Source organism: Sapajus apella, unplaced genomic scaffold (assembly GCF_009761245.1).
Source record: "Sapajus apella isolate SASKATOON/1434 unplaced genomic scaffold, GSC_monkey_1.0 scaffold24, whole genome shotgun sequence".
In the NCBI taxonomy this organism is placed as follows: domain Eukaryota; kingdom Metazoa; phylum Chordata; class Mammalia; order Primates; family Cebidae; genus Sapajus; species Sapajus apella.
The window spans coordinates 22,949,091-22,963,821 of record NW_022436964.1 but is presented as its reverse complement, the minus strand read 5'-3'; the positions used below and the strand labels follow the sequence as shown (position 1 = coordinate 22,963,821).

The following is a 14,731-nucleotide window of genomic DNA, read 5'->3' as shown; positions in this document are numbered from 1 at the left end:
AAAAGGCAAAAACAAAAGTCTACATGTCATATGATTCCACTTATATGACACTCCTGAAAAGGTAAACAATAGGGACAGAAACTAGATTAGTGGGTGCCAGCAAAGGAGAGAGAGGTTGAATACAAAGAGGCATGAGGAAACTTTTTTGGGGTATTGGAAATATGATACATGTTGATAACAGTGGCTTATCACATGGTTTAATAATTACACCACTGTAGACATTTGTCAAAACTCAATGAGCTCTATTCTTAAAATAAGTGAATTTTACTGTAGATTTTACCGGAATAAAACTGACTCCCCCCCCCCCAAAAAAAAAATCATTAAATCTTATGAAATCATTTTTGAAATAGAGTGGATGTGTTCTAAAAATATGGAACAGGTGTGTTCTTTCCTCCTGATGAAAAGTTCTCCATTCTGTCAACTGGCTTATATTTTATAATATATTAGTCATTGCTAGCTAAGAAATTATTTTTAAATCCCAATCTTTTATGATTCAAATACAAACATATGCTATAAGCATTAAATCACCAAAAACTTCACCCTTGAGAAAAGATTTTAAGATCAAAGTTTAGTAATTTTTTTTTATGGGTACACAAACACTAATTTGGCAAAGATGATAATAGCTGTTAACTGTTTAGGAAAGAGGAGAGAAAGACAGAACAAAGGAGGGAGGAAGGGAAGAGAAATCAAACACACAGATCTATTTTCAAACTAGTAAAAATTTTGACTGATGATTTTTTTTGATAATTGAAAGGTGCCCAAGTATGCTTTGATGAAGTTTTATCATGGTTTTATATGACTGATATGAAGCTTGAAAAATATAGCAACCATATAAACAAAAGCTAAGGAAAAGAATACAACAAAAGGATAGAGAAAATTCATTCAGTGAAAAATGCTTTCAGAAACAGATGTACAGTAATTGATTTACACACGAAATTTCTTCGCAGGCTTATCTATGAGAAGAACCAATGACCTACACTGTGTGGGGAGAAACCTAGTAACATTTACCCACGTCTCTAACTTGAGAGGTTGACATGAGAGACACATACTACATTTGGCCTGTTGGTGCTTACTATCGTTCATGGAGTGATTACTCAGGACTGGACAGAAAATTATCACTTCCCAGGCCTCACTCTACCCTAACTGTTCCATAATCCATCAACATCTCTACTATCAGAGCTCTCCAGGAGAAGTGCCAGGAGAACTTCATACTGATCTTGGGATGGAGAAGAATGGCGCTTCTCCTAAACAAATTGCTTGTTTCATCTCCTAAATATGGTGTGCATTGTGTAATGGGCAAGTTTTTTCCATTTCAAGCTAGTTAGCAGAAAACTTAAGAGCTTAAATTTCCACCCAATTTAACTGGTATGTGTGTTATTATACACATGGCTTTTTTCTGCATTCCTGAGACCACTTTATTTCACCTCTCAGTTCCCACTCCCTTGAAATGCCACATGGACAACCTATACACAAGTCACCAAGGACTCCCCAAAAGCCAAGAACACTGGGACCAAACGGGTCATAGTCAAACTAATTAGGATTCTTCTGGCTCAGCCTCTGCCCAGCCCAATCTGCACCCGAAAATCATAGAAATCTTCATTTCCCCATAACTCCTCCCTACTAGTTGGCATTCATTTCCTGAATTCTTCCTCTCCATTCTCTGTTAAAAGAAGGGAACTATATGTCTTTCACTCACATATGAATTATGTTATCTGGGTGTATTTCGTGTATTATTGGCCAATGTCTAAAATCCTACTAGGAACATAGCTGGAATAAAATAATCTAGCAAACAGTGATATCACTGACATCAAATTATTAAGAAATTAAGTTTACCAACTGTTTATCTACTCTTAGTGAAACCCAGCTGATATACAAAAACAAACATACTCTAACCCACCACACATCAATCTCCATGCCTAAGGTATGAGTTAGGCATGAAGGCAGAGGATATATCACTGGTCTTTGCAATTTTTAGGGCTTACAAGGTGCCTTAAAATTGATTATTTATTATCAGGGGTATTTATAAGCCTTTCAAAACTAGACATTTTAATATAATATTTCAGACCATCAGCTAAATGAATGCTTAAGGGAATAATATTTACCATTTTGAAAGCTAATAAAAGTACATTTCCCTAATTCCAAGAAAGAGGTATGAGAGCAGGTTAATTTAGAATCTGTTCATAAAATTTAAATGACTTATTTATTGCTGCTCTTCTATTCTCTCCGACAGCAGTGGCTCATAGTCTCTTTTGGACCAAACCATCTCGGGGTATCTGATGATGGCGTTCCCAGAAATCTACATATGTGCCCAATTTTGTATATGATTTCAAAGAGTCCATAGAAGGACTGTCTGCATCCCACCCATAGGCCTTTATCTACCCCTGGCACAGGGATACCTGCAGATCGGGCTAAGACCTTTTCCTCCACAGGATTTCAATTAAGATTATTACTAGTCACTAAAAAAAATTCAACAATGTGTGTGCAAATACACACACATGCACACGCGCACACACACACACACACACACAAACACAAATGCTTAAAAGGATGAACTAAACTAATCCTTGATAACAATGTTTGTTCTATTCCCTTTTGCTGAATACTGCTTTTTCAATAAGGTAACAAAACCAAAACACTTGTTTCAAGCAAATACACAGTTCTAAAAGAATCGACTCACTTCCACTATACTGTTCTTTGAAACAAGTTTCCTCCTAATCATTCACACTTTCAAAATTGGCTGCATAAAATCCTAAATCACATATTTTGGCCAAGTAACCAAAATTTTCAAAGTAAATCCTTTTCAGTTTTTTAAAATAACAGCATTTTATTCCCAATAAAGGACAAATGGAATACTACTTTTCACAAAAATCTGTAGACTTTCTTGATTTACCTCAATCTGTATTTTGTTTAACTTAATATAACAGCAATGATATTATCTTTTTTCTAAAATAGGTGAGATTTAGACATTTTTTAAACAGAAAATCTTCCAACCCGTCATTCATGATTTAACATTATACCTCTCCTTCCCCTCCATATTTGCAATCCAATTGTATCAAATCAAAAATTAGAAAGAATGCAATGGCATTACAGATGAATATAACAAGTATAAAAATTCCAACAATTCACTTGAGATTTTTTATTACATTTATGTCTACATAGTATTGGGAAAAACCTGTATAAATGAGAAAGCAGCTGAAGGGCAAAATCAAACTCCTGGCTTTATTAGATGCAGGCCTAATGTCTTTAGGATAAAATATTTGTAGGTGCCACAGTCAATCAAGATTTCAATAGAAACTAAAGATGAAAGCATTCATGCATAAAAGGCAAGTGTGATAATTATGATGCGCAGACAAGATAATAGAAACTATCTGAGCCTACTTTTCATTTTATGTATCAAGTGTTGCTATGACCTAGACATTCTATAATGCTCCATCATTCACACTGCATTATTTTATCACTTTGATTATTTAGCAGAATTCAATTAATTTGGCTGGCATCTGGTCAACAGACACAAATCCTTCAGTATCCTGTAGGCTCTTTTCCCTGCTTTATGTCTCAAAATATTGCTGCAAAACAATTTTGAATAAACAGGCAATTGATTTCAAGTTCTTGTTCATCCTTCAAGTTCATTAACCTCTTACTGATTAAACAAATGGTAACCATTTTCTGGAATGTCATTTGACAGTTTACTTCAAAGCATTAGTAGTTTATATAGAAATTTTAGTGCATGATTCGATATTGTAAAGTTTCCATCGGCTTCATTTTAAAAGTTCTCTGGTGGTGAGACTAACAGAAAATGGTGAAATAATTTTATTACAGAGAAGGAGCTGGTTCAGTATATAGTGTTAACACAGAGTTCACTGCCTACGTGGTTATGGTTTATGATAATCATCTTATAAGCTCAGCTGTAATTTATTAGCCAGAGCCTATTCATGAAAATAGTTCCTAACAAAGTTCGAGATTACAATTATATCAATCATTGATCATTATTATGACAAAAATGTATATTTTTTAAAAGACGCTTTATAGTTATTAGCCTGCCAAAATTATAATAATGCTTCTTAAAATGTAATACTACAACTGTAGTATTCTGTAATGTAGGGGAAAGTAACTTTTAGGTGCCAGTAACAGTTTCTGTTCAAAACTGTCAAGGCAAGGAATGAGTTTTCTCAGTGTCCCCATTTCATTTCATATAAGGCAGGAACAAAATTCTTTTCCTAATAGAAGGCAAACCTAACACACCAGTGAAACTTAGATCTGCACAGGACTGAAAGAGCACTCCTTGCTGAGGATTCAATCCTGGATAAAGGTAAAAGGCCTTGCTCCTCAGTCCTCAGTTGTCACTCAAATGGAACTCCACTTTTCTCTGGAAATAAGTCATTACCAGCCTACACCTTGTTTCAGGATGGGTGGCTAGCAAAACAGAAGATAGGGATGGCAAGGGATGAATGTGACTCTACTTCCCAAATGTAAGATGCTGAGGGGAAGGCTGCCTGGCACATTGTTTTAAAAAAAAAAAAAAAAAGAGGAAGGAAGAAGGTGGCTGCTTGTGTTGGCACTGTCTGCACACACAAAAGCAGGCACAGGACCATCAACAGAAGTCCAGAAAAGTTCTTTATTCTGGCCCTCATGTAGAAGCAGCAAGCCATGAAAAATAAAAATTCAACCTGCAGTAAAGTAAGTTTAATTTTGCCAGTCCAAGAAGGTCCAAAATCACATGTGTATTGTTACTTATGGCCATTCACCTTCATACTTCCATAAGAGCACACTCCCAGTCCCAGTGGGCCACAGAAGAACTGAGTGTCAGCAGTAACACAACCCTTAGGGAAAACGGCAGGTCAACAGAAAAAGTGGTCATGAAACACCCACACCCTAAGATGCAGCAACAAAACTGTCTGAAAGAATGTAACTTAATTTAAAAAAACCTACTGGCACAATGATGTCAAATGCATTACATTAAAAACAATTTTTTTTAGAAACAACCAAAACAGATTAAGGGCAATCACTTGATGGAATAGTAAACACTCAACTAAAATAACCATGACGATTATGCAACAGGAAAAAAAATTGCAAACTAATGTGAAAAAATTTTAAATTGTTCAATTAAAAAACGTAAAAATCAATAACTTGCATAGGATAAAACCAACTGAGTGACAGTCTATATTATTAAAAAATACCTCAAAAACCAACAAAACAAAGAAACATATAAAACACAGAAAAGAAAAAAATAAAGAAAGGAAGTTTTACCTTGAGCTAGTCTTTCAAGTCGTTTTCCATGCTCTGGAGGTATAGCATACCTAAAATTTTAAACATAAATAAACATTTTAGGTTTATAATTTTTCAGCTAGTAGCCTAAGGACATCTATTCCTAAATAATGTCACAGGAAAGAAATTCAACATCAAATTCCACTTAGATGATCCAAGTAGAGACTAGAAAACCAATCACAGAGTCATATCCCTTAGACAATGGACAGAAGAAAAACATGTTTATAAATTAGCAATTTCAATCTCACAACTCACCATGCCAACCATATTTTACAAATTAGGGAACAAAGGCCCAAGGCAGGAAACCACACAGCAACAAGACAACTAGTCACAGCCTGGAGACCCTCTCCCAACTATTACAGCATTCCAGCACGGAAGTAATATGCTTCCATGCACCATCCTGACAACCCCAAAATCTTGCTCAAAATATGCTATTGTTCTTTTAATCAAATATCTCACTGTGTCAATAAAGCCCAAGGAGAAGAAATAACAATTCTGTTCTCTACATACAAGTCTACGTAGGTGTTTTTTTGGTTGTATGTTTTTTGTTTTGTGGTTGGTTGATTTTGGCTTTTGTTTTTAAGAAAATTTGGGTTGTTCTCTTTTTAAATTTTAAAATATTTCTATTGACAAGTAGAATAGAACATAAAATTATTACACCAACATTTGTGTTTCTACCAAATCTTACTAAGAACACTGTAATTTTCAAACAGACTTTAAGCAAAAGATTATCAGCCTTAAAAAAAAAGTTTTTATTTATTTCATAATTATGTGACTTTTAAAATTTTGATTACGGAAAAAGTTTTCACCCTTAAAGAGCAGAAATTCTCATTTCGAGCTCCTGGTGTTTCAAAGTCATGTTGAGGTCATTTTTACTGTGGACTTGCTAAAGGATTTTAAAACAACAATCTCATAATATCCTATACAAACACTAAATTGTATAGGCATTTAATGAGGATATTTATAGATATTGACAATAAATTTGAATGATCATTTCATGTTTTAGATATAAACTATATTTTTGAAGACCTCTATTTGCTGTACTTACTAGCTCAACATATATTTAGTACAAGTTACTTCTTATTAAAGCATCTTAACTAATTGTACTTAACACCACACTTGGTTTCATTTAATGCTACTGATAACATACGCAAAACTTAATTGGATCCGATGTAACTAGGCAATTCACTAAAAGAAAATTTAATCATGTATCCTGTTGCTTAAGGCACTGCTAATGAAATTATTCCAACTGAAATGGGAAGATAAAATTTTAGCATAACTAAATAACTATCACCCAATGTATATTTATGGCCACTTCTTTCCAGTTTTTAATTCCTGGTTTATACCACAAATATACCCAGAAAATGGGTGTGGGTATGGGTATGGGTGTGTGTATGTCCCTTCCAAACAAGAGGGTCAACCTTCCTCATCACACACACATACAGATACACACGTATATGTAATGCCTGCCAACAAAAGGTAGGATATGGATGGAGATATTTATATATGTAGATTCGTTTTTCTGAAAAATTGGTAAAGTTAAAGCTCCTCAATCTAAAGTTCAACCATCTGCTCAGAGAAAATGTACTAACCATATCTGCTAAAAGGAGGAAAAAGTAAGGCAAGATGGCTCTACCCCTATTCTGATCCTCAGTTCATTCCTTAGGATCTGAATCATACCAATTCAATCTCCTCATTCTTCTCCTCCTAGGTAGGTGTATTGGCCTATTATTTTCTACAAGTATTCCCAGGTTAAGCTATTCCTATCTTAGCCAAAGGATTTAATTAGTTCTACTTTTCTTCTTTTAGATTGAAAACAGCATCTCAGTTTCTTTTAAAATTCTATAAAGATCAAGTTCATTTTGAGATCATAAATAATTATTAATAAAATTCTTGTGGTTAACCAACCATTGCTATAGCTTAATAGCTTCAGAAATAATCAAAGAATGAAAACTTCCCTCCAATCACAGCCCTGTGTACAGGAAGACATGTATTATTTCCCAAGTGGAATTGAATCCTCAAACTGAAAGCCATACTGTGGTAATATCCAGTGAAACACAACTAGGAAAAAATGCTTTCAAGGAGAGGTCACTCTCCTTCCCTTAGTCATTATCTTGCTCAAAGTGAATCTACTCGTCTCCATGCTTATCTCTGTGAAATATTTTACATGCTTTTCTCTTCCGTTATCAACGCTATGATTTGTTACGTAGTATTTAAACAATGACGTAGCTGTACAATGTTTCATATAAAAATAACTTTAAAAGTTCCCGGAATGAGCCCAAAACCCTGCCCAAGGGTCTGACAGACAAAGGACAATCTGAAGATAAGTAATAATGCTAATAAAACTGGAATGCAATCATCAGATTCTTCTGTTTTTAATGTTTCAACATAATAAGGAACTAGGAAAGACTAATTTTAATTTTTTAGAAATTCATCTGAGAGTCAAATCATTGTTCTTGCCATGAACAATAAAATCAGAGCACTATCCCACTCAGCAGTCAAGAAGTAATATGCTTCCATGCACCAACCTGACAACCCCAAAATCTTGCTCAAAAGATACTACTGTTCTTTTAATCAATTATCTCACTGTGTCAATAAAGCCCAAGGAGATCAAAGAACAATTCTGTTCTCTACATACAAGTCACAGGGCTGGAAAGGCCTTTTCTAAGCCTTTTTTTTGTTTCCACACGATTACAGAGGCAGAAGCACTGACACCTCTAATTATCAGCAATAACTGGCACCTGGGAGAATGAGGGACAGCAGAAACACACATCCCTCAGGGATACAGTACCCACAGTACTCTGAAAAAAGCTTCCTAGGTGATTCTGACAGGGCAGTACATCGTGATGAATGAACGAAAGAATGGGGTGATTTCTAATTACCATATGTAAGAACCTTTGCTTGGTCCTGACTCCCCACAACCTCCCTGATGTCAGATGATGGATTTGTGTATGCCATGCTTTTTTATATTTTTCCTTCAGATTTTTTTTCCAGCAATGAATGGCCCAAGTCAGAATGCTAAATAAAGGCTTTACCTAACACTTTCAAACCTGCAGGCAATGTGTATAGGCTGACAGCCCATGCCTGTAAGAAGGCAGGCACATGGCTTTAGGGGCACTCAGTCACACTGCATTTGACTCACTGTCCTGTCTGCAATAGCACCCCTGCTAACCCTACATCACAACACTACCTTGATGGGCAACTGCAGCAATTTGAAGCCAAACACAATTCTAATCTGTTTCAAAGCATGCCATAGGAAGAGACAGGAAGAAAGAAAAGACAACAAAACACCAAGGTACATATGTTTTCACGTGTTTTCCAGCAATCAGCTTCATCCGTTAGAGGGGAACGCATATTCGACAGGAACTGGAAAGCACCATCTAAGAGACATTGCACAAGGCCACTTCCCACTGTCAGACCTTGTCTACCTCACAGAATACGGAACCTGTCGACTGAGTCATATTTAGGAGCTCATTATTAAACAATGGCTAAATTGCTTCTCAGCCTTTTGGCTAAGATCAAGTATAAACAATGGCTACGAGGCAATGAGCTGAGCATGACTTGCAATCCTCACATCCAATAAGCTTGAGAAAATGTTCAGAAAGTAGCAGTTCAGGCTGGGCGTGGTGGCTCACACCTGTAATCCCAGCACTTTGAGAGGCCAAGTTGGGGTGATCACCCAAGGACGAGAGTTCGAGATAAGCCTGATCAACATAGAGAAACCCCATCTCTATTAAAAATACAAAAAATTAGCTGGGCACGGTAGCTCATGCCTGTAATCCAAGCTTCTCAGGAGGCTGAGGCAGGAGAATCGCTTGAACCCGGGAGACAGAGGTTGTGGTGAGTCAAGATTGTGCCATTGCACTATATTCTTATATATTATATATAATTATATATTATGTTTATATATATTTATATATTTTATTATATATTATATATATTACATATTTTTATATATATAATATATATTTTATATGTATTTTTTCTATATGTTATATATATTTTATATATTTTTATATATATTTCTTTTATATATATTTATAAATATATATATATACATATGTATCTATCAGCTCAATAAATCATAACATCAAGGGTCAGACAAGCACATAAAAGGCTGATTACAATTTGAAAGATGCCAGGAAGGCACAGTACCTTTATGCAACCCATCAGAATACCCAAAACTCAACCCTCCAGCAGCCTGACAATTAGGCTCTATGTTCTCTTTCTCTCCTGCACAATCATAGGCCTGAGCAAATGCAGCGTACTCAAATCACTGGGTGGTTGTTTGAGTCATTTGGCCTACTGTCCCAAAGTTTTCCTTTAAAAAAGATGTGTTACTAGTAAGAATCACTTTAATACAATCTAATTCAATTTACGAGATAGTTGCTGAGCACCTGCCACACAGAAAGTACCGCAGGAAAAACTCAAGGCACTTTCCATGTAAGTAGCGGGGGTAGAGATACATATAGATATCACTAAGACCTATCAGAATGAAGCCCAGATTGTGGTGCATGGATCTCGGGAACATCAAGTTCCCAGGCTGATCTACTATCATGTGGCAGTTAGTGTGAACAAATAAGAAGAGGGCAAAAGAGAAGGGAAGACCTCTGATGCCTCAAAACACTCAAAGTTATCACCACTAGGGATGAGCTAAAATGCCTCAACTCTGGGACACTTATCTTACATCTGAAGTAAGTATCGTTACCTATTTACATTTCTAAGATTATTTCATAGTTCTAACTACCAGGTACCAGGACAAAATTAGTCATATTGTCCTAAACAGGAATAAGATACAGCAAAACACCCACTCCTCTTTCCAAGCTCAGCTCAAGCTCCCCCCTCCCCCTAGAACTCTCACTCCCTCTCTTGCCATATCAACAATCCCACATGCAGGCTTCCACCCTGGCACTAAGAATACATATGTATTCTGTCTCAAAAAAAAAGCTACAAAAGAGAGACAGGACTCTCTTGTTCAAGGCAAATGTAGCTGGTGACTTTAAACTACATTCAATGTTCACTTATCATTCTGAAAATCATAGGACCCTTAAGAATTATACTAAATTGCCAGGCAAGGTGGCTCATGCCTATAATTCCAGCACTTTGGGAGGCCAAGGTGGGTATATCAGCTGAGGTCAGGAGTTTGAGACCAACCTGATCAACATGGAGAAACCTCATCTCTACTAAAAATACAAATTATCCAGGCATGGTGGCGCATGCCTGTAATCCCAGCTACTTGGGAGGCTGAGGCAGGAGAATCACTTGAACCTGGGAGGCGGAGGTTGAGGTGAGCCAATATCACGCCATTGCACTCCAGCCTTGGCAACAAGAGCGAAACTCCATCTCAAAAAAAGAGAAAGAATTATACTAAATCTACTTTGCCTGTGCTGTATTCAGGAGGTCCATCTCACATGCAAAGACACACGTAGGCTCAAAATAAAGGGATGGAGGAATATTTACCAAGCAAATGGAAAGCAAAAAAAAAAGAAAAAAAAATGCAAGGGTTGCAATCCTAGTCTGTAGTAAAACAGACTTTAAACCAACAAAGGTCAAAAAAGACAAAGAAGGGCATTGCATAATGGTGAAGGGATCAACGCAACAAGAAGAGCTAACTCTCCTAAATATATATGCACCCGATACAGGAGCACCCAGATTTATAAAGCAAGTTCTTAGAGACCTACAAAGAAACTTAGACTCCCACATAATAATAGTGGTAAACTTTAACATTCCACTGTCAATATTAGATCAACGAGACAGAAAATTAACGAGGAAATTCAGGACTTGAACTCAGCTCTAGACCAAGCAGACCTAATAGACATTTACAGAACTCTCCACCCCAAATCAACGCCTCTCTATTTCTCATCATCTCTGCCACTAACAAGTCCTATCCACTCTACAACCTCAAAACCTTGTATCTATCTCCCAGCAGTATCATCCCAATTTCAACCTTTATCAGCCTTCAGCTAGACTGTCACTATTACCTTCATGCCTCACTGTCTGGCTTTCAAGATGCTCACAATTTAACTCCAACCTTCTTAAATATGAACATCCCACTCCCTGTAGGCTAGACTAAGAATTATTCTATCACTCATAATAGATGCCTACCTCACTTCTCCTCTCAAAACACCCCTCTCCATGTTTCAATTCACAGCCTCTCAAACCCCACCCAGATTCCACCGCTTTGAAGCTTTCTTTGACCATTACAAATCTCAGCAAACTTATCCCTTTTCTTCCTCCCAGAGCCCTTCAATTTTATATTATGTAGTATTACATACTACTTCCCAAAGTAAGATGCTGCTCAATGTGCATAAATCATATCTGTCTTGATAGGCCGTGAGTTGCATGAGGTAGAAAAAGCCTACCACCATCCAGACATTTTCACATAAACTATCGATTTTTGACTACCTTGTATAGTGACTGCCTGCTTCATAGCCAGGCCCTATATTATGGGCCACAGTTGCTCAATTATGTAGCTAATTCCAAATTCTTTGAAGATAAGAATGTGCTTTGCACTTTTTTTTTATACTTTGAAAACCATCAGATAAAATGCCTACCATTATATACCCTCAAGTACATACTGATTTGTTAAAATTAATAATTATTTGTTTAACCTTTGGGACAGTAGGGTTTTTCTTCAGCTATTCTGCATATTGCCAAAGTACTGCTAACACTAAAAAACTGAAATCACTAATGAACTATGAACACACTAATTAGATATGCACAGGATAATGTTACATTTAAAACTGAAGTCTTCTATAAATTTTTTTAAAGATTTTTTTTTTTTGAAGGCCAAGGAAAACAAAACTCCTCTAAACATATCTTCAGGTGTAGAATGGCCTGATCAGATCAACAAATACACATAAGCTGATGTTGCCTGGTGGTTGTGACACAAACACTATCTCGAACTGAATGACATTAGGCCAATATTTCACAATAATAGTAGGTAAATCTATACTTCTGAAAATCTACTTTCTCTGGTTCAAGTTTTCTCTGAGAACTGTCCTCTGTACTTCTTTCAAGATATGCTCAATCCACTTACTCATTTGCCAGTACTTCTCCAAGACTAACTCCTGCTTCTCAGATCACTCTCTCAAAACTCCGTATTGTCTTTCGGGAGCCCTGGGGTTGTGTGCTTAGAACCAAATGTTCTCTGTTGTCCCACTGCCCAGGCCTCTGTCACAGGGCTGTCACAGGCAGCTGCCAAGGGTCCCTCTGTCTCTCTCACCAACAGGGGCTGCAGTACCTCCACATGGCCCAGTTTCCACCCACCTTGTGACATCCAGGACCACAGAGGGGAGAATTCCTTCCAGGCCGATGTCAGGGTCAGGCAGGTCAGTCCTAAAACAGGGCTGTCCTATGTCCCCTGCGCCTAACTAAGGCTGTGTGAAGTAATCATTATTTCCTCCCTTATTTATATTTCTGCTTTCTGTTGCTGTTTTGCTCACAGTCATCCCCCATGAAGGAGAAAGCCCAGTTCCTCAAGGACAATTTTTTAAATAGGTAACAATCCTAAAATAATCCCCCCTGCCCCATTCCTGGCATAAGCTTGTGTGCCTGACTTGCCCTCCACCTTCATTAAAGTGTTCAAAAACGCAGTGAAAAAGAACTGACCAATAAATATAACTACAGCTCATCACAGCCATTATTTCTTGAGCACTGATAACACACCAGAGCTTATGCTAAGATGCTGTAATACAAGGCCCACTACTACCTCCATTTAACTATCGAGAAAGTCAAAGCTTAGTTACAGGCACCTCTTCACTTGAGCAAGATGGATAACAGACCTGGCACCCGACTTCAGACCTATTTTAACTCCAAAGAACAAGATCTGCTCTCCAACCCCATTTCCCAACCCTGTTTCCCCAACAATCACTATGAAAATGTCAAAAATAAAGAAGTAAAAGAGCTGACCTGTCCTCCACAGGGAAAACCCCCTCTTAAAATCAACAAGCAAAAGACAATGGCATTTTAAATAAACTGCAGATACAAAGAGTAAGACCAGCAAACCACTCCCTGAAGTGGTTGTTTTTTTTCAGGGTGGATGCAAGGGAGTTCTTGTTACAAAAACACTTTATAAATCAAAAAGTTAAGTATCTATATTTCACAAAACTCAAAATTCCTGAAGTAGTTAATTTATAATACACTTTTTAATCAAAGCATATTCATAACCAATTGTCAAAAAGATTGAGTAACTATGGATTTTACAGATGTGACTGTGTTACATTTTCACATTACTTATGGTGCTAAAAAGTTTTAATACTTGTACATTTATTAAAAATTAAGTATTAAGTTTTAAATTATGAAGTCTTGTTAGTTAACTGTAGAAAGTAGAACATTTCATACTTAATTCTCAGTTCTTAAAAATAGATGAATGTGAGAAACAGAAAGCATGGCTATAGAGGATGCTGCAGGCAGACTGCCAAGTCCCATTCCTGGCAAGGCCCTTGCTGCCTTCATGAAAGGAAAGCGCCCTGTCCCCTATCACACTCACCCTGAGCTCCGGTTCCCTCCGCCAAAACCAACCCCTTGAGGAGGAAGGGAATGGCAGCCCACATGCAATGGATGGCCTAGGCTTGTGTATAAAGGCTTGGCCATCTTGCCTGAATTTGGGGCAATTCTGAAGGGCAATGTCAGCTTCTCCACTGCCCTTAGGATCGGCCCAGGACTCTGCTGAAGTATAACTTCCCCTTCTGCCCAGTCCTCCCTTCCTCACTGCTCACAGTGTTATTCCTGGAGCACTATAGAAGAAAGCCCCAACACACATATCTCAGAGTGAACTCCCCAAGTAATCTAAGCTAAAAACAGTAAGAACAAACATGTATGTAAAGAGGTGTCGCTTAAATACCAGTCCTCTTGCCTTAGAAGCTAGGCATCTAAGAGTATGTACGGCCTAGAGAGTGAGGTGTCTGAAATGAGGCCCTACAGAACACGAGATTAAAAGCCCCGAGAAAAGGAACTCAGCTAGAGCTTAGCCACACCCTTCTGCCATTTGTGGCCCATTTCCTGACATAACATTTAGATGAAAACCAGAAACCCTAACAACCATATGTGCAGGCAGTCATAACTGAGGAAGCTACAGTGAGAAAAAAATCCTTACAAGAAAGGAATAACTAAGCTTTATAAAAGTGGGCAGTTCTTTTTAATCTGGGATTACAAATACAATTTGACATCCATATACATGTAAATTAATTCCCTGAGCAATCAGAAAAATTAGTAAGTTACCATTACCTAACATCATTATTATAAAATCTGGTAAGACAATAACTGCACAAAACTTGACTTTCAAGAAATAACATCTTTTATATTACCTAGTCTACTGAATATTTTATAAGTAGAAAATAATTTCGTGTCCTGCACACTATTTTTCATGAGAAAAAGGGATTCTAAATTAGTTGATATCAACTCTGGACAACGCTTTAAAAAAGCTTTCCTGACCTCTCCCGTATTCTAAATTAGTTGATATCAA

At 37.1% G+C, this 14,731-nt stretch overlaps 1 protein-coding gene across 16 annotated transcripts in view; it reads right to left on the bottom strand.

The window, feature by feature from the left end:
- KDM4C (lysine demethylase 4C) overlaps positions 1-14,731 on the bottom strand; it is a 343,287-nt gene that overhangs the window by 263,336 nt on the left and 65,220 nt on the right. For 15 of the 16 annotated variants that reach the window (XR_004272681.1, XR_004272683.1, XR_004272680.1 and 12 more), the window contains exon 5: positions 5,248-5,297. Coding sequence is in view for 12 of the 16 variants with exons in the window: in XM_032291103.1 (XP_032146994.1) it covers positions 5,248-5,297 (50 nt within the window). In the remaining 4 variants the exon portion in view is untranslated. Of the gene's footprint in view, positions 1-4,671; positions 4,757-5,247; positions 5,298-14,731 lie in introns of those variants that run through there. The other variant, XM_032291101.1, reaches the window with a different exon arrangement.